General features: G+C 40.1%; 1 protein-coding gene across 1 annotated transcript in view; it reads right to left on the reverse strand.

The window, feature by feature from the left end:
• Positions 1-25065, reverse strand: part of ANKRD55 (ankyrin repeat domain 55) — a 78452-nt gene that overhangs the window by 22687 nt on the left and 30700 nt on the right. The window contains exons 4-6 of the mRNA XM_006912470.2: positions 23092-23182; positions 14438-14520; positions 5039-5167 (exon numbers count right to left, since the gene is read on the reverse strand). Coding sequence (XP_006912532.1) covers positions 5039-5167; positions 14438-14520; positions 23092-23182 — 303 coding nt within the window. The remainder of the gene's footprint in view (positions 1-5038; positions 5168-14437; positions 14521-23091; positions 23183-25065) is intronic.

A 25065-nucleotide genomic window follows, 5' to 3' on the forward strand; every position in this document is an offset into this window, starting at 1 on the left:
GCTGACAGTCCCAGGTACTCCTACCTCACCCCTAGGTGCCCAGGACCTAGCGCCTGTCACAGGGACACAGGTTATTATTTTATTTTATTTTATATTTTATTTTATATATTTGCTTTGTTTTAATCCATGAGTAATCCACAAATTGCCTTCATGTACTCTGAAAGCTGCTGGGAACTACTGAGTCCTACTCATTTTCTTTCTATACACATGATGGAGGGGAATTTATAAGGAGCCTTGCCATGAAAAAAAGTTGAATTAATTTATAATAATTTTGTTACAGGTGGACTGGTAAAAAACAAGATTCTAATATCCTGATTGCGGACCTTTTTCATTCTAGGTGAACTTCTAAGAGGTCTCAGTGAGAGACTTAGGACTAGTGGTTATTTGTTAATATGTCTGGGAAATTAGTTCTATGGTGGTTTCTTCTTGAAGGGAGCTCCAATCTCCTTTCTTCTCTTGGAATTAGGAGCCTATTTGCATCACTTGTCCCATATGGTGACTATATAAAGCAGAGACCAGAGCTTTAGGTCACACAGCCCTCTTAAAGGGCTAGGTAGTTTTGCAATGTGAGAAGCACAGTGGCCCATCAGTTCAGCTTGAGCCAGATGCATTAGATGAGGATGGAGCTGTAGGGGAAGATCTACTAGTCTATGCAGCATGAACATCTGAGAGTTGAGGGTCTGGGGCTGCTAACCAGAGGAGAAAGTGCCCAAAACACTGGCTTAAAGTCTGGACCATCTTCAGGGTTGCCCCTTTGGACACAAGCTTTCTGCTTGGTCTGACTCCAGAGGCTGCCATACCTCAAAACCTTGAGCTGACTACCCTGGAGAACAAGTGATAGATAAAAATGGGGTGGGGTGGTGTGAAGTATGGTGACCTTCAGCTGTTGAACTACTTCCTTTCACAGGTGTTCTAATGCTTTTACCATGGAAAAAAATATTTCGGCTGTGTTAGTGTGTAGAAAGTGTCTAGCTTCTGTTTCTAGCTGTCTGGCAAGATGAAAATCTTTAGGATATCTCTGAATTGTCCTTGTCAAGCCTACAACTGGGAATGTTTCTGCTGAGATGGAGCCTAGCAAAGAGTAACTCTTAATAAATATTTGCTGAGCAATGAATAAGTAAATGAGAAAAACAAACCTTAGGAACTACAGTCAAAGCCAATCAGAATAGAATTTTATTCATCCTTTTAGCTTCTCTCTCTTTTCCTCATCACCTCCTTCCTTTTACTATCTTTTCACTTCTTTCTTTACCCATATTTACTCCTAGTCTCTGTTTTTCCTCCTTCTGCCCCTTTCTCTCTGACCCCACACGGGAGAGCTGACACATTCATGCCACTTGAACTTAGGTTATCCTTCAGGACTCCAGTTTCCTAAACAGGTCAGTCTTTGCTCCCAGGGTAATAGATTTTGTAAACCTGACTTTTTCTCTGTTTCCTTTGGGCTTATGTGGCTTTGTAGTCTTCTTCTTGTCAAGCACTGCGAGTCACGTGGCCTGGGTGCCTGCGAGGGTGCTAGGTACCTGAGTGGGTGTTGGGTGTACTTGGGCAAATGACAACCTCCCTGTACACTAGTTTCTCCACCTCTGAACTGAGGGGTTAGACTAAATGATTTAACGTGGTCCCTTTCAGCTCTAAGGTTTTCCCCCCTTGTGAACTAGATCCACTGGTATATAACATCTTTTGGCATTCTGAATATATTTATGGTTGAAGTATATTTATAAGATTTTGACACAATTTAAACAGTTGTCCACAGATGATCACCACCACAGGAAGGAAAAGGATTCTATGCTAAACCAAACCAGTCTCAGGCACTAAGGGCTTGAAGGTTATATTCAAGAGCTCTGAGGGTTTGTGTGTGTGTGTGTGTGTGTGTGTGTGTGTGTGTGTGTGTGCGCGCGCGCGCTTAATTTCCTTAACCACATAACCGCATGCTGAATAAAGAAACATGAAATAGCTGTTTATACTAGCACAGTTCTTTTCGTCCTACACTCCCTGGAAAAATGTACTAAAAAAAAAAGTACTGCTGAGAAAGATTCCAAACAAACACATTTTCTAGTAAGTGGAGGAAGGAGCTAGTAGTGAGATTTGAGAGGCAGTAGATACTTACCCTCTCACTGATCTGCCTTCATATGTATCCTAGAATTCCCATCATTAGAATTCCTATCATTAGGACAGCCCTATCTCCTGAGAAGCTAATATCATCATAGATAGGCAAGAACATACTCAAAGGGACTGAGATGCCACAGAGGGAGACTGATAGGGACAGGGCTCTGCTCAGTGGTAGCCCAGATAGTCTAGGAGTGGGGTTTCCAAGGTCGATGGGTGAGGTGGGTGAGGGCAATGGGCCTACTGGAGGGCACCACCAGCTACCAAGGGATCTGCGAAGTGGGGGCAGAAGTTGAATTTAGCTTAATTTGTAGGCCCAATGTTTCAACTCTTTATTGCTTTAGTTATTGGGGTCAAACACAGAAGCTTTATTTCAAAATGCTATTGCTTTAAATGTGGTTTCATATGGTCCAAGAGGAAAGCAGGAAGTTCAGTGAAAGGAATAAATGACAACAGGAAATAGACTCATTCACGTAGAAAAACTTTAAAAGGAGCACAATGCTGGTCCTGTGTTATAAATGAACAAGAAGGCTAAAGGAGGCAAGTGTAATCTTGATTTCAGCTGACATTTGGAATTACCCTTAGTCTTCTTTGCAGTGTAAAGGTCAGAACACACCACTTCTGAATTTTACTGCTAACCACAAGGAGAGAGAGGGTGCCCGGTTCTTCCAGAGTTAGGATTTTTAACCTTTCAGGGTAATCACTGATCCTCATTGAGGAATTGAAGAGAGCTGTGGACTCTTTCTTCAGAACAATGTATGTGATGTATTTACATACCCACACAGACAATATTATATACAGTTGTAGGGATTCTAGAAGGGACCTGTCTTATTAACCTTTTTACCCTTAATGCTAGATACACAGTAGGTACCCAAGAAATATTTATTATGTAATTGAGTAAATAAATGAGTAGGGCATTATGTTTATGTAAAATCATGATCGAAATGCAAATATTTTGGATAGGACTAGATAAAGTTTTAGCATCCACTAATATGAATTCATTTATCATAGTGATTTTCAACTCTAGCTGTATATTACATCTCCTGGGGGAAGCTTTGAAAAATATTGATGCCTGAGCTCCACCCCAGAACAACTGACTGAAAATTGAAGGGTGTGGGGCCTGGGTATTGGTATTGCTTAAAAGCTCTTCAGCTGATTCCAATGTGCAGACAAAAAATCAATGTAGCTGGTTAAACGCTATATAATTTAGTAGAGAGAAAAACTATGAAGATGTGGATGTGATAACTAAGCTGTCATGGAGGAAACCAGGAATTAGAAGAAAAATGGTCATCTTTTCCAAGCACACAGATCATTACATACTGCTGTCATATGCACAGTATGATCCATATCCCAAAGACACACTGATAGTGAAGCCACACAGATATTTCCATTTCCAAAAAGCCCAACTCAGAGGCCTGGAGTGGGGTCTGGATATCTATACTTTTATAAACACAGATGATTGTTCCATGGCATGGCCAGGTTTAGAGTAGCAGCTCTAAATTGGGAGTGGGGTGGAGGAAGGGGCAGTAGAGGAGGCATGTCAGTCAGAATTACCTGGGGAGATTTTTCGAAGTGCACATATGTGAGACCCATCCCAGATCTATGGAAGCAGAAGGCAGGGGTGGTATCAGAGAGTGAATATACAGAAAATGCTTGATTCTAAAACCACTCTCACCTCAACTGAGAACCAGCACACATGGGACACTTCTTGGATGCTCAGGCACTGGGGATGCTGCTATGGTGGTGACCTCTGACCATCCAGAGGACTGGGCCCTGGGCAGGGACTGGCATGAGGGGAAGGGAAGGCAATTATATACTGAAAGTATGTAGGACGGCACTAAAGGCAGGTGGAGATGACAAAAATAAGCCTGGCTCACTTCACAGTTTTGCCCAGGGCTGGCCCTGGTACAGAATAACTGCAGACAAGCTTGCAGGGACAAAAAACAGAGCAGTTTCCAAATCACTTCTATTTTCCCCTGACCTCAGGCACATATGTCAACCCTGAAAGTGCCAGGTGCCCATCTCTGCCATGCGTCCACATGAAAACACCTGAGAGAAACCACCATCAGGGCAGGCAGAAACTCCCCTCAAAAGGATCCTGGCAGCAGTCCAGCGAGGGTACCCTTACTGGGCTGATGGAAAGAAATAGTAGGGATGTCAATGTGAGGCATCGAAAGACAGAATAGCTGGCAAGCTTGTTTAAAGGATGCACAGCACTGCTCTCCTCTGAGAGATGGAATAGTTAATCGGTGCCCCTGAAATTTAGCTAGGGTCATTCTTTCACTTTGTTCTCAATTTTACCCTCTTTGGCTGGTAGACTTCTGGGGTCCATTTTGATTTCTTTAGTGGTGTGTTCTGATATAGATTCCCTTTTGAGATAGTGAGGTAGGGTCATGAGCCACGGTTTTCATGCTTCAGCGTAGAATTCAGGGTCACCTGGATTACTGTGCTTTGGAGAATTTGGAAAGAAGAAGAGAGTCAGTCTAAAGACTGAAGGGATTTTACTAGTAAGTCTTTGAAAGTTGATCCTGGTGTACTGTGAACCAGTGACAGCACTGAGATAAAGAAGGAGAGAGCAAAGGAGGTACGTGTAGAGTGTGTGTGTGTGTGTGTGTGTCTGTGTGTGTGTGTGTGTGTAAACCAGCCAAGGCAGATTCTGCCTAATATTCTATAACTCCTCCACCTCTGTATCTTGGTACGGTTTCCTCTCAACAACTGATGCACCCAAATCCTCCAAAGTGACAGGTTTGCTCCCGCCCCTCTGGATATGAATGGCAAGAAGAAGAGTAGCATGAATCTTCCTTGCTCTGTCATACGTATAAACTCTGCATCAGTGCTAAGGCTGTAGCTTCGATAGTTCCCTCTTCCAGATCTGACACACTCAGAGAATTGGTAACACTGCTTTATACGATTCAAACTTGAAACAAGTCCTCACCTGGACTGCCCAGTGGAGAGCCGTTTTAAAGTCTTTATCCACAAGGGTGGGGTCTGCCCCCTTCTTCAGCAGCATTTGGGTGTGTTGAGGCTGGTTGTGGAAAGCTGCCCAGTGGAGTGGTGTCATTCCCTACAAAACCAAAATCAGAGGGTGCAGAGATGAACACAGGTTACCAGGGAGGAAAATGGAGCTCACACTTTCTCCCCAGGGCAGGGAGCCATCATCTGATATGTTGGTTGCTGCCTGTCAGTTCATTCATTCCTTAAATCATTCATTCAACTCATATTTATTGGGCTTCTGCTTTGTGACAGGCAAACAGGTATTGAGGATACTATAGTGAATAAGATAAGATCCTCGCCTTCATGGGGATTGCACTGAAGTAGAAGAAGACAGACAATAAATGCACACAAACGAGCCAAAGGATTTTCCAGATCGCTGAGTGCTATGAAGAATGCACATGGAGTGCTGTGACCGAGTAACTGTGGAGGCAGGAACTGTTCGACATGGGCCTCTGCAAGCTGGGCTTGGGGAAGAGACTAGCAAGCAGCAAGTCATGGAGGCAGGCACCTGTGACTGGAGGCATGCTAAGAGGCCACCTCCCACCATGAGGGCAGGGACACTGTCTGTTTTACTGAAGTATCCCCAGTGACCATAACAGAGACTAGAGAAATAGCCATTGAATGAATAAATGAATAGGGAGAGGAGGAGAGCCATATCAGACGAGGTTGGAGGAGAAGGCAGGGGCTGATCCTGGCAGTATGGAATGAGAGATACTGGTCCTGTATAAGGCATTTGGATTTTATTTTAAAGTTAAAGGAAAGACAGTGAAAGGTTTTAAGCAGACATTGATACACTATTGGGCAGAAATCACTCGGTGGCAGCTTGGATAACAGATCTGGATGAGTCAATCTGGTGAATCCCAGTTTCTTTCAGAGCTTAAGGTGACACACTTTAGGCATCATTTAATAATAAAATGAACTTATGATGAACTTTTCTCCTTGCCCATACCTCTTAATTACATAAAATATATCTAAAATGACTCTAGATCATAGCAAAGGAGCAAAAGGTGTGGGCAGCTTTAAAGCTTCTTCTTTTTATATTAATTTCTGCAGATAACATAAAGATAGGTATCGCTACCTTGGCCTTCATCCACGATGAGCTGAGTGGAAGAGATGGGCCTCGGCCTAGTTAGGAGTACAGGGTTAATATCCCAGAGTTAATTTTTATTGATCCAGAGACCTCTGTGAGTTCTTATATGTATTATCTCACTTAATCCTCCACACAATGTTCTGTCTTCCTCTTCCTCCAGGGCACACAGTCTGCATTCTCTGGCCTCCCAGCCGATAGGTGTGGCCATGAGGCTGAGACTGAGTCCTGACCACTGCAATGTGGACAAAAGGGGTAGAAAGAATGGAAGCCCCCTCCCAGCCTGCCTAGAAAAACAAAACCGATGTAATCTTAAATGCATTTTCTCTTTCTTCATCTGACAACTGAATGCAGAGAAGGGCAAGGCTTGAGAAGGTGCTGGAATCATGTGATTAAAATGTCTGGGGCCCTGACTGACCAAGTAGAACATGGCCACCTCATCAACCAGCACTGGACTATGATTCAGGCAGGAAATAAGCTTATACTGTGTCAGGCCCCTGAGATTTTGAGTTGTTTGCTATAGCAGTTAGCCAACTTTGACAGGTTCCATTCTCCTCATGTTATGGAAGAGGAAGCTGAGCACTAGAGAAGTCCCCAAGTCCACGAGTGAGCATGAAACTGAATCTAGGGTTTGAGGTTTGTGGGGCACTGGGATTAAATGTTAAATCCTCTTGACCAGTTCCATATTCTAAATAATTAAATTATGGTCGGTTTTCAAGTTTCAAATTTCATTCATATAACACTGAGCCTCCAAAGATACTCTTGAGGATATTTTAAGAAATTGGTTCCATATGGAAACGAATGCTTGACTAAAAGCAGAGAAACTTCTTGTTGTTTTTTTTTTCTACCAGCTGAATATTTACTCATGATTCAGAATAGCTCAGCGCATTTCAGTGAGTCCTCTTCATTTTTAATTTGGCCCACTAGGGTTAGAAATCTTAAGCAAAGAGAATTGCTTCAGTCATTGGCTTCACCTTGAAGTGCTGACAGTATCCAGGGTGAAAGACACCAGAAACAATTTTGAAGTCCATGGAGTATATAAGCTTCATGAGGGCAGCTCCTTGTCTGGCTGTCAGACTCCCTGGAGCCTAGAGCAGTGCCAAGCACATTGTACATGCTAAATAAATACCCATTAAAGGAATGAATGACTTCTCACTACTCTTGATTGAAGTTTTGTTTTTGTAAAATTTGGCTTCACTTTTTAAAATCATACACACAAGAAAGGCAGAACATGACTTCTTTACGGAAAATGAACTTGTCTGATATGATCACTGTTACTAAACCATCAATGGAAACCTGTTAGAATTTTTAATGAGTGCTCCAAGCGAGGTAGAGGACAATCACTATGTCTGGAGACATGATTGGTGATGTGAGAATTCAGCGTAAAAATGTGGATGTGAATTAAGCTGTGATTATGCACTGCTAACCCTTATTTTCTAAACATAGTAGCTAGGCTTCAAGAGTTATTCTTTCAAAACAACATCCTCCCTTTTAAAAAAAAGCATGCAACTCCTGCATGCTTTGGTAAAGAAGTGCTGTTAGGAGGAGAAGCACTACCCGTTTTCATATATCTACTTGGTACCAAGAGCTTTATATATGTTACCTCACTGAATCTTTTTATTTTAGGTAAGGAAACTGAAACATAGACAGGTTAAGTAATTTGTCTAAGACCATTGACATGGCAGAGTTGGGATTCAAATCCAGGTCTTTCAAACTGTGGAGAAAAAATTTTTCTTCCACACATCATGCTGGTAGACTTTCATTTTGGAAATGAGCTCAGATGCCAGAAAATTCTTTTTATTGTGATTTTATCTGGATTTTGAATCTTCTCACTTCATAGAATGGTGGTTCTCATTAGTGCAAGGGTTGCCACCCTATATTATTATTTGTGTCATTTGTCATTACCTCTAGGCCTCTCCCAAAAGTGCAGCTGGCAAATATTTATTTTTGTAAGGTATTGAAATATATATATTCTCTCCCTGCTTGACCCCCAGCCTGGGAATTTGGGATCTCTGTTAGAAGCAACTGTTGATCCTCTAAATGGCCTCAAATTCAGACATGAATTACTCCATTACTTCTCTAAACAATAATATATAATATACATAATACATATTATATATATGTATATATATATATACACACACACATTGTATATTTATATTACAATATAAACAGGTTGCATACATTCAGTCAAGTCAAGGGAAATTTCCTGTTCTTATTTTTTTCAATTGGGCTGATGAGAAATAAAAATAAGTCTCCTTAGAGTTAGTAATATGAAAACCAAAACTTTCAAAAACAGCTCAAGTGCAGCTCTTGTTGTTGCACAATGCTTTGTTTAGGAACTGTTTCCTACAACTGCCTCCTTCTCGACTTCCTTCAGCTTCTGCTGAGCTGGCAGGCATCTTCATTCTGTTATGTTAAGACTCCGGTGGCCATTTAAGGGGCAGACTTCAGGCTTGGCAATGGGCATGTGCTCTGAGCTGTGACAGAGATTGTGACTAAGCTGTGATGCGCTTAAAGGCAGAGGCTGGGGCTTATTCACTGTGGGATGCCCACTACGCTGAGAACACAGTAAGTGTTCAAGAAATGTTTGCAGGAAGAATGAGTTAGTGAAGTGCAGGTTATCAAGGTTCCCTTGAGCTTACAGGGAATATAAAATATCAGAGTCTGGCCTATATCCAAACTGTGTATACTCTCGTTACCAGCTACTTGAGGACTTCATCGAGGACTCAGTTGGGCTGTCAAAGCATCTAAGGGCTGAAAACCTAGGAGTCACTGGCAGAGTCATTGCAACACACATCCAGATGGTCCTTGTGACAGTCAAAATCCACTTTTTTGAAAAACAAAAATTATTAGTAAAGACTGAAGAGTAACTCATATTCAGTGAAGAAAACAACTCTCCAGAATGTTGCGAAGGAAAACATTGTTTTAGTTGACTTAGGATCCATCTTGAGATTGCCGATAGGACTAAATGTATGTTGTAACTGTTGGGTGCATAGCAGGGTTGCTTTGGAACAGCACTCTTATGCATATGAGTAATTCTGTACCTTGAGACTGTGCCACCAAAATTTCAGTTGAGGGCTTATAAGTCCTATCAGCTTCTCATAACTTTTTTTTCTTTTTCCAAAACCACTGTAACTTTTGTGTTTTCTGAACCAGAATTCTGACTAAGTGGTTAGCAGTTTTCAGTGTTTCAGAATGGCACTTTTAGACAGGCTCTGGCAGATACCGAAAGGCACAGAGAGAGAAATGTGTGACTTTTTCTGGAGTTTAATAATTTGATTCTCGATCCGTCTGTGTCTACCATCTATCTATTAAATATATATATTTGGGGGGCACTAGTATATGCAACTTACTGAACTAAATTCTAGAGATACAAAGATGAAAAAGACATGGTCTGCCTCTAGAGACTTATGGGGGAGTGGCGGATGGGGGAGAGAGAGAAATGAGGGTTCCTGGGTAGTAGTGACTTCTCCTTTTTTCTGAAGTGCTCATTTTTAGGATAAAAATTCTGGCACATTGAAAAAAATTGTTCTATTATTTTACCTTTTGCTAAATGTAAAGTAAAAAGATTTCTAGAGTCAGGGACTGTTTTTTGTTTTTTGTTTTTTCCTTTATATTGTACAATCTCTGCTTGTGATTATATTTTAGGAATGTTATAAGAGGATTTGGTACTAAGAACTACATCCAAAGGTTCACATCTGTTTTTGCAACTTGGATTTATTTTCTCAACTGCTGTTATAATGGAAGTTTGAATTGTCAAACCAGTCACAAAACTCTACTTAAATCAGAACATTCATTTAATAGAGGATCAATAATATATCCTAAATACCATGCATAATAGTACTTCTCTGGATAAATGTAAAACTCTAACCCAAATGCCAATAGCTCTTAGCCCCTCCTGTTGGGGTGCTCTTCCTGTCAAAGCTAAAATGATAGCAGGAGAGAGGTTAGATTTCAGGAATTTAGTAACTTGATAACTTCCTGTTGCTGCAATGTGAAGGCTTCTCTCTATGTCAGTGATTTCCTCTAAGGTCCAGAAGAACAAAGGCAAGAAGGACTATCTGACTTATTTCATTTTTCCCACAGCGTTAAACTCTGCAGCATGGATTGTTTCTAAATAAGTCACTTTATTAGCAGTGTGTTTAGTGTAAGAGGAAAAAAAAAACAAAACCATATCATTGGAACAGAACAAAGAGTTCAGAAATGGAACCACATATTTAAAAAAGAAATCTTGTAACAAACTAAAAGCATAGTGTAGTCATGTCCCTGGGGGTAGGGAAGGCCTTTAAAAAGATGCCTAAAACAAAAACAGTAGTGAATAAGAATGATCATTTTGATTATATTATATTTTACAATTTCTGTAAAGAAAAGACATCATGAACAATTCTAAAATAAGGAACAAACTGAAAAAATATTTGCAACCCAAGAGCAGACAAAAAAATTAATGTTCAAAATATAAAATAAATACCTGTGAATCCATAAGAAAATGACAAGTAACCCAAACAGATGAATGGACAAAAGATCTAAACAGGCACGTCACAAAAGAAAATATTTAAATGACCATTATACCTATGAAACTATGCTCAATCTCATTAGTTATCAGGGAAATGCAAATTAAACCAATAACAAGAAAATTCAACCATGGGAAAACAACAAGCACCCTTTTACCCTGTGGGTGGAGCTATAAATTGATACAGCCATATTGGAGAATAGCCATGCATGGGTATTAAAAATAAAAATGTACACTTTCTACTGCCCAACAATTCTTTTTTGAGATAAATGTTTGTATATAATACTCAAGGAGGCTTACACAAGAACACTCTTTAGAGTAATGTTTGTTGTGAACAATTGGAGACAACATAAATATTTATTCACAGGGGAATAGCAAAACAAGCAGAGGTATTTTCATAATACAGTAGTCCCTCCTTATCCACAGGGGATATGCTCCAAGACCCCCAGTGGATGCCTGAAACCAAAGATTATACCAAAACCTACATATACTTTGTTTTTCCTGTATATACATATCTATGATAAGGTTTAATTTATATATTAGGCACAGTAAGAGATTAACGATAATGACTAATAACGTAGAACAATTATGTCAATATACTGTAATAAAATTTATGTGAATGTGGCATTATTAAAACAAGGGTTTCTTGAACACAAGCGCTGCGATACTGGGATGGTCAATCTGATAACCGAGACAGCTTCTAAATGACTAATAGGTGGGTAGTGTACACAGCGTAGGTACACTGGACAGAAGGGTGATTCATGTCCCGATGCAGAACAGTGTGAGATTTCATCACACTACTCAGAACAGCACACAATTTAAAACTGATTAATTGTTTATTTGGGGAATTTTCCGTTTAATATTTTTGGGCCTCAGTTGACTGCAGGTACTTGCACCTTGGAAAGTGAAACTACTGTTAAGGGAGGTACTACAGTATGAAACATTATAAAGCCATTAAAAGGAATGAGCCAGGTCTATATATATCAACATGAATAGAGCTCTCTGACATATTCTTGAGTGAGAAAACAAAGCCGCAGAACAATATATAGAGTATGGTACCTTTTATGTTATACTCCAGAGCATCTATGAACACATATAAAAGATAAGGAAAGAGACATAAAACAGTGATTACCTGGGGGCTAAGGTGGCAAGATGGAAGTAGTCAAGGATTTCCTACTATTACTTGTAATATTTAAATGTTTAAAAAGCAAATGTGTTCATGTATTTCATAAATAAAAACTAATAATACAAAAAATTACTTTAAGTCACTGAGCTCAGATAAGCACAGCCTCTAAAAATATATTCATTTTCACCTCCCTGATATAAAGTATTGTCATATTTTGTTTTACTTGAGCAGTTATAGAATGGATTCAGAAACATACTTTTTTATCCCCAATCTCTTTCCGTTCTTTCATTTTTAGTTTACAGTCTAATATATCTCTTAATGACTTTGATTTCTACTAACTGATCCTTTAATCTTTATCTATTATTGTGACAAGCTTGGGAGTCTTTCAGTTATTCTTGAAAAATAATTTCATTCAAACTAGTTTCATTCAGAGTAGGGATATGCCTTACTTACTCTTTCTCCTTGAAATTAGGAAAAGTGTAATGCTTCACCAGCACTAACTTACCTTTTCTCTCATTTCTTTTGCCTTTGCTGTTTTCTGCTTCTCGTTTTTTCTTTTTTTAAGCAGATATAGGGTGTTGTTTGTGCCTGTGCTTTAATTGTTACTCCCTCATATGTAATGGAGGCTGCATTGTGCTTGGAGCTCATGGGAAAAATATTGAGTGACAGGAAGAGTAGGTGTTTGCTTGTTCAGAAGCCAAATGCAGGAACTCTACTAAGGTAATGAATAAAAAAGAAAGCCTGGGCTACGTTCTTTCCGTTTCAGAATTGTCCTTATTTCTCAATGGCAGAGAGCTTCTAGCCCTTGCATATCTATAAGAATTGGCGTACACTAACAATGACAAATATCGATCTAAAATTAAAAACACAGACAAGCATTACAGTTGGCTTCAGATTGGTTTCAGATATGCAGACATGCTGTGACACGGCCCGAAGAGGAAGCTGCAACACTGGATAGGAAGTGTTCTTTCTCTTTTTTTAAAAAAAATTATTTTATTATTAGTTACAAGTACGAGGCCCCTGCTCTCTGCATTTAAAAGGCAAGGGTCAAAAAGTTGGTTTATCAGCAGAAGGAAGGTCCTCTGAGAGGTCACTTTGCATGAGAAGAAACAAGAGACTTTCCCAGTATTTACCATATATTGTCCAAAATGTGTTACTATTACTGCTGTTAGGAAGATCTGTGTCTACTTTCATTGTCTGCACCAGCCAGGGGCCTCCCAAGATGGGAAAAAAATAGAGAACTGTCACTTTGCTGGGTAATGTTTGTTCAGCTGAGGGGTGGACAGAGATGGAAGTCTATAAGGGGAATTTAGCTTGAGGGTATGAATGACTAAATTTGCTCCCTTTCCAATAAATTTGCCCAATTTTTAAAAATTTGTCCCAAATTTGTTTGGGGGCTGAGGGTAGGAGTTGGAGGTGGAGGAAGGGGTTAGTGACTTGCCCAAAGTCTAGAAGTTCATTGATCAGCTGGCATAAACTGTAACCACTCAACCTGCCTTTCACACCATGGGCGGAGTGAGTGATCGGAGTATGCTTTCTCATCTCTGGTTCTTGTTTTTAAAGCAGAAGTTTAAAACAGTGCCATCCTCTCTCTTCTGGTGTTTTGCTTTAAACCACTGAGGACATGGGGAGTGAAAGCAGTGTGTGACCACTGAGTTGGGAGGCAGCCAACCTCAAACCCAGGCTGTGAAGCAGGGACTTTTTTGGTGTGGTTATTAACGCCAAGCTAGGAGGAGGCCTCGAATTAGAAGACTTGAGAAAGGCTGGGGTTGGGGGCCATTTGGGGGCTTCCTCCATCCCATTGTCTATCGCCAGTTGGCTTCCTTGACAAAGTATAATTTGGCATTTTGAGGCATATGCATTTTCATTGCTATCAGACTTTCTTAAAGTTATTAGACATTCTTAGTGAAGTGCTGCCAAACCAAGCGTATATTTATAAAAATTTTCCATTAAAAACTAGGTATTTAAATTGGGTTTATGAAGCTCGTTAAAGAAATCAGGCTGGCTAATGAAAGTCAGTTTGGCTTTCTAAAAGAGTTAAGTAGTAGGTACAACAAGACCCCAAGCTACTCTGGGGCAGCTCTGCCTAGTGTCTGATCTACTCTTCCTCAGGAACTGTGTTCAAGGACACTGCACTGTCTTCTTGGAGGACAGCCTTGGACAGGATTGCCTTTGCAACATAAAGGAAATGGTAATTGTGATCATTGGCATTAATAATGTGGCCTCTGGAACAGGAAGCCTGTAGTTATTATCTATCTGACATCTTTCACTGTGAGAAAGTGTCAGCAGCCATAACTTGCCATTGAAGTTTTGGGACTCAAGAAGACAGGAAATGTCCAGAAGGAAATTACGAAATTTCAGTGGTATGATAAATGCTTAAGTATTTAATGCAATAAACCTCCTCTTGCTGAAGTCGCCCATACCCACAGTAGGGATAAATTTTTCCTGAGGATGAGTAGTAGAGACACAGGCTTTCCTCTCAGGGTAGGAACACAAAGATGTGCTCCATCTGCTTCTTGCACATTTATGAGAGGAGGCTCAGTGGTTCAGAAAAGGCCCTCCTCTCGCCCTGATGTGCACACCGGGAAACTGTTTTTTAAGAGGGCAGGCTCACCTCATTGTCCTGGTGATTAATCTCGCTGAAATTTGACTGCTGCACCAGGACTGTTAAGAGCCTGTAAAGAAAAACAGAAGAGGCTCAAAAGAACAGAAGTTGTATGAGAACACAACATTAGAAGGCCTCCAAATGAAGACGGGCCCTTTTCAGTCAGTTAGGAAAAAAATCCATAGAAAAGAAGCTTGCATGACAGGGAAGAAGGCACCTGGGAGGCATAGAATATCTCTGTCTCTTCTTCTTCCCTCTCCTCTGAATCTTAGTGCTTCTAGAGGGGCCAAAGGGAATGGAGAAAGTAAATCTTTGAGCTCATCTTATTCACCAGACCTGTGCTCCTATCTGTGTACTTTAAGAACCAAAGTCCTCTAGTGAATATTTTTTATTGGTTTTACATTAACTTATAGGGTCCTTTCAAACTGCTTCACTACTAGGTACATGTATCATGTCTTTTAAATGCGTAGATTGTACTAGGAGACAGTCAGCATTTACAGCTTTGCTTATTATTTGCAAAACATACAGACATCTAAGCAAGAAGTGACACTAACCAATGTGAAACAACTATCAATGATTCTTAAGTTCAAATTTTTACCCACTCGGGTACCACACTTGGTTGAAAGAGGTCAACACTATGTATGGGAGAGAGGCAGTTGAGCATAGTAGTTAGGGGCCCAGACTCTAGAGCCAGACTGCCTGGGATCACATCCCAGCCTTGTCACTGACCATAGATAAATATATGCCTTACTGCTAAAATGTAGCTGAAACTTATTGGATTTCGTTAACCAATGTCACCATGAAATTAATTAATTCACTAATTAATTACTTAAAAAAAAAAAGCTGTTCAGGAAATGCTGTTAAACCGTCAAGTTTGGAAACCTCTGAGAAAGGTATTGAACGGCTTAACCAAGGGATACTCATTGTTATGGACTGAATTGTGTCTCCTGAAAATTCATAAATTGAAACTCTAATCCCCAGTGCCTCAGAATGCAACTGTATTTGGAGACAGAGCCTTTAAAGAGGTAATTAAGTTAAAATGAAGCCGTTAGGGTGGCCCTAATCCAATGGGACTGGTGTTCTCATAAGAAGAGGAGATTAGGACATGCAGAGAGACATCAGGAGTACGTGCTCACAGAGGAAAGACCATGTGAAGAGACAGCAAGAGGGTGGCCATCTGCAAGACAAGGAGAGAGACCTCAGAGGAAACCAACCCTTCTCATCCCTTGATCATGGAATCCCAGCGTCTGGAACTGTGAGAAAATAAATTTCTGTTGGTTAAGCCACTCAGTTTGTGATATTTTGTTACGGTAGCCCTAGCTAACTAATAAACTTGTCAAGATGATAAAGGACTGTCTGTAGGGAGACAATGAAGGAAATTCAGGAATTATTTTTGGAAGAATTATTTGAAAAATGAAATGGTTTTCCCTCCTTCCAAGTCAGATTTTCATTGTCTTTCAGCTAAGATGACATCTAAAGTTTTAAGTATTAAATTGCTGCCTATGATAGAAGAAAATAAAGAGGGACTAATCATATTACATTAGTGGTAAATATAAGGAGAGCTTGAATAAGGATGGACTTCTGGTTATTTGCTGTGGAAGTGAAATCCACAGCAAATAACCAGGCATCGTAAGGTTTAAATCCAGTCTTATCACTGTCTTTTGGGATTTAATTCTGGCCTCACCTCTGCATGACCTCTCTGAGCTTCAGTATCCTTACTTATGTAATAGATATAATAACAGCAGTAGTGGTGAGGATTGAATAACATAACAGGCCTAAAGCTCCTACTACATAGTCTTTAAAGGAATGGTGGCTATAACTGCAAGCAACACATTTCTGGTTTAATTTCTGAATTCTAGAATTCCTTTGAGAGATGTGAAGATGCTATAAAGATAATTGCATTTGGGGTAACACTGATTTATATTTGTGATTATATTCCACTGCTGGATATATTTTCCCTTATAACTGCTTTAAGATGGTGATGGGGTCACCAGTGACTGTCTCTCTCTCTGTCTCTCTGTCTCTCTGTCTCTCTCCCTCTCTCCCTCCCTCCCTCTTCCAATATTGGCCATTATTTAATCTCTGGGGCTCATTTGGTCTGGGAGATAGCGGGAGGGAAAAGAAAGAAGTCAGCTGTGGGCCAATCTGGTTATCCTCAGCTAACCCTGAGAAGACTGAGATCATCTATTATCTGTAGCAAAACAGAAGTGACTCCAGAGCAAAGTGACCACAATGAGGGAAGTAGAGCCCCTGTCATATCCTGGGTGGGCATCCAAAGACCATGGGATAAACTCCGTACCTGGATATTTCTCTATTTGCCTCTCAAATCCATTTTCTGCCCTGTAATGTCCTGCTCTGAGGTTGACCTCCAATGACTTCATCATCCAGGCTCCCTTGCCTTCTGACTTCCCACTGGCCAAACGCAGTGGGAGGATTGGCAGTAGGAATCAGGGAGCCACTTCCCTTCCTGATAATGACTTTTTTCCCTATATCGAAGGCCCCCTCTCCTACAGCCACAAGTACAGCTCTACTGCCACAGCTCTCAGCAGGTTCCAATAACAGCTCCCTTCCTTGTGCCTTTTGGTCTAGGGGTGGAATATTTTCCTGCTTTTTGGGAGGGATGGGAGTGGGGATTATGACACCATATTCTGGTTAATTTTAAACAATCTTTCATTGAACTTTCTTCAGTTACCTCTTTTAATATTCCATGTCTTCCCTGTCATGACCCTGATTATTGATATATGCCTGTTTATATTGCTTGATTCCGTTTGATTCCTAAGTGTCTAAAACTCATTGATCTTCAATGCTGGACACAAATTTACAGTAAAGTTCTCTCTCTCACTTCCTCTTCTCTCTCTCTCTCTCTCTCTCTCTCTCAGAACACACTGCCTGCCAACACCATCACACATAGCCTTGGTGATCCAGCCTCATCTAGAAACCAGGTGTCTAATTGCCACTTGGTGCGTCCTCACCGTTTTGTGAACAGAGGTAGTCCACTAGATACCTGTCCCACATCTATCTTAATTACCAGAGGACTTACAGATGTCTTTTGTTGTTGATGTTGTTCTTTCAGAACTCCTGTTTTGTGCTAAGATAGTCCAGGAGTATTTCTCCCACAACCCGCCAGCCCAATCACCTATTAGCACTCTGTCTTGCTCTCAAATCTCTAGGCAGCAATATAAGACCCATCTCATCCTAGGTACCAGGACAACAGGCACAGATCCCAGACAGGCAGGATGGTGAGTTATAAAACAACAGATGCTGGAGCCAGACTGCCTCAGTTAGAATCCCTGCTCCATTACCAACCAGCCAGTGACCTTGGGTAAACGAGAAACTCTCAGTGCCTACAATTTCTTATCTATAAAACAGAGGTAATAATTACACCTACTTCTTGAAGATTTGTTGTGACTTTAAATGAGACAATGCATATAAAGCACTTAGAATGATATTTACATGGCATAATAAGTTCTATATAATGACTAATTTGTTAAAAGCTCCTGCCCTTTATATTTTGGGGGACCCTGGTTACCACTAGTGATTGGTGGGCTGGAGAGAGACCAGCTGGACATATCCTGGGGGCAGTTTGTTTCTGTGGGCTTCTCTGTTTTGCTGGCTCCTTGGGCTCACAGCCCTGGAACTGGCCAGCACAGCAAAGGGTGGGGAAAAGGGTCTTCAAGCCAGCTAGCCACCTGCCCTCCTGTTCCCGAAGCTGCCTGGAAATGACAGCACGCTGTAGTGAAACATCTGCCCACAGAGTAGAACACATCACCTGGTAACTAGAGAACAGGACCCCAAAGAAATGATTTCCTTCCTCCCTCTGGCTGTAATCAAAAGCGATGAAAAGAGGCAGAGCTGCTGGCACTCTCTCTGGCAGGGAAAAAAAAAAAATCTGCTGGTAACCATGGAGACCATGAAAAAGACCTTCAGGGAGCCCTGTGGCTGCTTTCAGAAGAGATCACTGCTTGCCTTCCAACTCTAGCATGCGCAGCATTGTACAAATACAACCCTGTTCTCTTTGGAGATTCGACTTAATGATCATGCCCCCTCTTTCACAGAGGTGCCCTCTGAGTGTCCCAGCCAAGGAAGCAAGAAAAGCCATGGGGAGCTGAAAGGGAGAAAACCTGGACCTGCTGAGAAGCTGAAGGTTCAAAGCAGGAAGGGAAATCGTGAGATAAATCCTGTGCCCCTTTGCTTTGGTCCATCCGACTCGCCTTCCTGTTCATAATTATAAATCACTTATCCTTGCATCAGTTTAGATCTCCACTGAGTTGTAGCTTAGCGAAGGCTATCTATGAGAACTGACTGGTTTGCTAGTGAATTGTCTCCATCAAAAAACCAAATCCCTCTGGAGGCAAAAGGCTAATTGAAGTGTCTCCCAGGCTTGTTTATAAGCAGCTTCAGTTTGAGGCTTTGTTCTAAATAACCTCCAGCAAACTTTGAGTGGAAGGAGCATGCTTCCTAACAGTTAGTGGATTTTAAAACAAGTATGAATACCTGAATACAAGGCCACAATGTGACCCATACATATGCTTGTGATTAGGGGAAAAATACATTAACAAAGGTAGGAAAATGAGTTTCAGGGGAGCTGAATGGTTGAGTTTGATGTTCACTGGCTTCTTCTAGAGTCTAGCAACCATCTATGTCCCAGAGTGGATACGAATAGGAGCACAGTTCATACCCTGATGGCATTTATAGTCAATGTGTACGTGTCAGTGGGTGCAGGACTGCACGTGCGTGCACCTGTGTGTGTGGACCTGTGCACACTAAAGTGAAGAAGTTGAGGGTATGAGCTGGTGGGGTGGCAGTAGCGGGAATTCATTCTTTAGTACTAGATACATAGTATTTCTTTATTTCCATCTATCTTCCGTCATCATGATTATGGTCATTACCATTGATATCACCCTCATCATCACCACCACTTACTGAACACTAATAATTGACAGTGTTCAGTGTATTCTTCACATTTTCTCATTTTTTTTTCCTGCCTACTTACCTATGAGGCAAGTACTGTATTATCCCTATTTTTCAGAAAAGAAAGTGAGCCGAGCCTTGGCATGTTAACTTGCCCTGGATAATGTGGTCGGTAAGAGATGGAGCTGGATTCAAACTCAGTCAGTCTGACTCCTTAGCTGGCACTTCTGGCCATTTCTTTCCTCAATCTCAAAAGGACTTTAGGTGGTTTTTAGATACATATAGTAAAACAAGATTACAAGTGATGAAACTAGGCAAAGAGAAAAGAAGGGCATGGCAAAGACGATGTAATTATGGTTCTACATGTATGCCAGAGGTGGGACACAATTGGACTTGGAGGACTTTGAGATTTCCACACAACAAAGAGAAAAACATGATCATATGTCACAGTGTCCACACAATATAAATAAAAAATAACTTATTGGGAAAAGCATAGCAATTCCTTTTCCAGTAATTTTTTTTCTTGTTAATTCTCGTAAAGGATTTTTGGATGCTATAATGAACAAAATATTTCCTGACAATGAGATGATAAGAAGTTTCATAAGGCTGTTTCTTATAGGGCCTCTCAACGTAAGCAGAGGGTTAATGACAAAACGTGTCCATTAAAGTAAGTTCTACAGGGTCTACAACAGTGAATCCTGGGAGCACAGCAGACGCACTGCTAAGTTACTTATCTTCATACATGCACTATGAAATTAATTATTTTCTTGGTGCTTCAGTTTCCTCATCTATAAAATGGGGATACAGGGATACAGATATAACCTACCATATAGATGTGTGGTATGGATTAGATGAGACAGTACATGGAAAGCACCCAGGACGTGGTACATAGTCAGCGCTGTTTCCTCATCATCACTGTTGTAAGTGCAGACCTATATGCTTTAGTGGTCGGCCAAGGTGGCCTGAAGTTGCGTTCACTTTGGAAAGTTAAGCAGTCAAACAGGTTTGCATGGCCTAGTGAACGGCCACTCCCTTCTGCATTATGATTGTAGGATTAGGAAATACTCACAAGCCAGATGATTTTTTTTCCCCCTCAGAAAGCAATTCTGAGTTCATGCTGACACCTAAGTGGGTGTGTGAAGCCCAACTTCTCTGCTATGAAGCACGGCGCGATTAATTTCTGCTTGAAACATTTAATACAGATGTTATCAATCTCTGTGTGGCCATAAAATTTCTCAGTAAAATAATGATAAAATATCTAATTTTAAGCAATGTAATTCCATAGGGACTCCTTCAAGGCAAGCTAGTTTAGAACGTTCTCTAGGTAATAAAACCAGTTGATTTGCTATGTGGGTTATTAAGGTCTAACCTAATTCATTTTTGGAGAACACTGACCAGAAATGATGATTTTGGTTTTGGAGTAGTTAATCTTAAACTTTGGATTTTATTAGTTATCATAGCTGGCATTACCATAACTAAAACAGGATTTTATCTTCTAGGATCAACTAAGTATCCATTTAGGACAACAAAACTACATTATCAGCACACAGAAGGATGTTTATTTTTCTGACTTCAGCTCTTCTGAAGGTGGTGGCTGAGTCATTAGGTACAATTTCTAGAGAAGGGGAAGCCAGAACTCTGTGTTATCTCAGTTACAGTAATTTAATGTAGATCCTAGAGAGTCTAGTGTCATTGCTGGGCATAATAAGAAATAGACTAACAGGTCCACATAAGAGGAAGTATAGTTGGATTGGTTTTTTAATTTACTATTGCAATGATTTCAGATAATGAGGTTAATCTACAGACCAAATTGACCTTGAGTGTGATTTTGACTGACAAGGCTTAGTTCATCCTTGAGGTGCAATGGCTTGATGGCAGAGACAGCTTTTCACCAAAATTCATGCCCCTCTTTACTGTATTGGAGTCATTCTTGGTAGGTGGATTCTTGGTAAATGACTAGTCATTTACTAAAGGAACGCAAGCCGAAGTGAATTGTGTCATTTGCATGCTGAGGTTTTAAAGAAATAAGTGAGGCTTCTCTATTCTCCTCTTTCTCTATTTGCAGGCTGAGCAAAGAGGATTCTGTGATCCTAGGGGATGAGAGAGCCAGAGATGGAAGAAGCTTGGGTCCATGAATCACCATGTGGAGGGGAGCCACCCTTCTAACCAGGAACAACTACAATGAGCAAACTTGTATTGTGTTAAAACATTGAAGCTTTGGGCTTTATTTAATATGACAGCTATAATTACTATTAAAGTAGGCATTTATCTTCCAAGTCACGTAGATTTTGAAAAGACCACTTTGAGTGAGGCAGGTTAAGAGCTATGAAGTATTGTAAATCAAGGCAGAATAGTCTTAAAAGATACACTAAACATTTTCAAAAGATTACTTTTTGAAAAACAGTATGATTTTATGACTAAATATTTTTGTGGGTTGTCTAGAATTATCATCCTTTCTTTTTTTCCCCTAATTCATCAAAAGGACTCATCCTTTTATGATGTCTATTGATTGTTAGCTCTGAGATTGCTATTTCTTTTCTAAACTTCCTTGTTTTGTTGGGCTTTGAGTAAATCCTAGTTTTCTGTTATTCCTGGATTTAATCCAATGATAACAAGAGGCAAGGCTTGGTTAGGAATAGTCTTGGAATTTTCCAAGCCCTTTTATTTTAGTGTAAAACATATTGAAATGAAAAAATCCTGTTATCTCTCAACCTGGAAGAGGCCTTGGTCTCCTCAACTCCCACAGAGCTTTAGTTTTAGTTTTGGACGCAGGGCATAGAGGATGAGGCACCCAGTGTGTGCCCCTTGTGGTGTTGGACTGTGGCCGAGCTCTTGAGAATGCTCAATTCCTGTCAGAGTCATGTTCTGTGCAGCTGAAGCTGGGGAAGCACCCAGAATGTTGTCGATTCCATAACTGGAAACGCTATTACCAGCTGCTTGGAGGGGCTTTCAAGAGATTAGAGACCGAAGCCATTTAAACACACAGGATTGGGGAAGCTACGCTTGGTCTGTATAAAATTTTTTCCTCTGTTGCTCAATTGTCTTAAAAAAATGTGATCTTCTCAATCATCCAATTTAGTTGAGTATGTTTCTTCACATGGTTCCCAGCAGCACACACTCTTGGGTTTCCTTCTAACCCACTGGTCTCCTGTCTCAGTCTCTCTGCTGGTCCTTTGCCTCGTTTCAACCCATAAATGTTGGCATGACTCTGAGTTCAGATATTAAACTTTCTGCCCAGTCAGTACTCTTTTACCTTGTTTGATTTTCTTCGTGGCACTCATCACTATTTTAAATTTTCCTACTTATTTGTTTAGGAGTGTGCCATTTAACTCCGCTAGAGCATCAGCTCTCTGAGGTCAGAGTTGCTGTCCTGCTTACTGTGGAATTACTTAGACCTAGAACAATGCTTTGCCTATGATAAGCACCTACTAAGTAGTTATTGAGTTAATAATTGATTAACTGGATGAATATATGAATTCAGATGATGACAAATAGCCTTTCTTCTTAAATCAGATTAGGAGAAAAGGGTTTGATCCATTAGAGTTTAGAATTATTCCAGGATGTTTTATATTTTGATTTATTAAGAAGTAGTCCTGTCTGCTCCAACTTAAAAAAAAAAAAAAAAAAAAAAAGGAGGGAAAAAAAAAAAAAAAAAAAAAAAAAAAAAAAAAAAAAAAAAAACAGATAAAAAAAATAATATAAATGTAAGGAAAAACTGGAACCACCGGGGTAGAGCAGCTGCTTTGAAAAGCAGTGGCAGTGCAGTGGCAGACGGCCATTCTTATCTGGGATATTGTGTTTGGCACCATTTCTGAGCAGACTCACACAGCCTTCCAGCCAGCCCTGAAATATGAGAACAACCGCGTCGTTATATAACACAATCTCGCATCACATAGTCCAACAAACTTTCCCTAGTTTTTTTCCCCCCCTTTCTTCTTTGGTTTGGCTAAAAACATATTTTATTTGACTTAAGTGATTAAAGCACAATTCTAATTTAGACAGAGGGCTGAAGGTCTTGAGGGGTGGATTCCCAAGTTTTCTGGAGGAATTTTACCCAGTCAGATGTAGAATTCCTCGACTCTCTCTTCTTTCTCTCCTTCCCCATTTCTAGGGTTACTCATTGGTATTCTCAGTTCCTAGGGCATGTGATAGGGGGTGATTAATCAGTTCTAGTCTCTCATTCTATGTGCTTAGCTTCAAATCATGCTTGTCAATGGTCTGACCCGAATGCTATGCTCTAATTCCAAAATTTGGGCTCACGTGTCATTCTTGAGCCCCAGCCTCCACTCTATGCCTCAGTTTACGTATATCTGATAAACAGGCCTTGGTTCTCCTTTCCACATTCCCTTTCTAGTAACCACAAGGACAATATCTTGCTCATTCTAGTCAGTCCTTCTCCTAATGCTTAGAATCCTAACCCGAGTCCTACTTCACCTTGTTGATTGATTTTTCTGACGCTGAATTTGGGAATATCACCAGTGCCTTCTAAGGGTTCACCATTGCTTTGTTTTACTCACTTATAAATTCCCCAAGAAACTTCTTGTGAACTCGTTGCTGTCTACTAATTCTCCAGATTGAGACTGATATCGCCACATTTCATGCTTGTCCTCTCCTTGGTTAGCACTTATAGCTGGGTCATTTCCCCACTGTCTCTCTCATTTCGAAGAGCAGATGTAATTGCAGGCTGGTCTCCCTTTCTGTTTGATAGTTCTTTAAGTAACTGACCCAGTCCTCCTGATAATCAAGTTTGGCTCATCTGCCAAGGAGAATGTCTCCTACATTCATTCATAACCACTTGGGTTACTCAAAAAAAAAAAACCAAAAAAAACAAAAAAAGAGAGATTTCTACGTAGATGACTATTATTAGTCATTAGTTGTTTCCCCCCCCTTTCTTCTTTGGTTTGGCTAAAAACATATTTTATTTGACTTAAGTGATTAAAGCACAATTCTAGAAGACTAATATGATAACATTCTCTCCGGCCTTCCTCTATTCATGTATAGTTAAGCCTCCAAATCACTTGGTGAATTGATATGATAATATCAGATAATATCAGACTAATATGATAACATTCTCTCCAGCCTTCCTCCATTCATGTATAGTTAAGCCTCCAAATCACTTGGTGAGATGAGAAAGAGGACTGAAGGTTTTCCTTCACAATATTGGAATCAATAAAAATCAAAATGTTCTTAAATGCATGGAGAAAAAGAAAGATAATGATGAAAAAATTTTTTGGTTCTGAAACGCCTGGAAAACTTTTCCAACAAAAGCGCAGTAAAATTCATAGGTTATAATATTGAATATGGTTTTGTAGAGTTAACCAATGATATCTAAATTGTAAGTAGAAGCAAATATTTTTCAGTCCTGACTGACTCATAGTTTACTAATGTAGTAAATCTGGTTTTAGTTGCAAATGTCAAAGTCATCAAGTTCTCTCATTAAGAGGGAAAAACATGATCAAGAGATCTGAAAGAAAGGCACACTAGAGAAAATTCAGACTTGCCAAATTTTAGAGTTGCCAAAATTTTACAGTTTTTGAAAAACAAATCTCATGGAGGAGGGTCTGGAAAATTTTTATCATTTTGCAATATTTCCTGGAACTACATGTACATTTGGCTTTCTTCCCTTCTTTCTTTCTTTCTTTCTTTCTTTCTTTCTTTCTTTCTTTCTTTCTTTCTTTCTTTCTTTCTTTCTTTCTTTCTTTCTTTCTTTCTTTCTTTCTTTCTTT

The sequence above is a fragment of the Pteropus alecto genome, unplaced genomic scaffold (assembly GCF_000325575.1).
Source record: "Pteropus alecto unplaced genomic scaffold, ASM32557v1 scaffold73, whole genome shotgun sequence".
In the NCBI taxonomy this organism is placed as follows: Eukaryota; Metazoa; Chordata; class Mammalia; order Chiroptera; family Pteropodidae; genus Pteropus; species Pteropus alecto.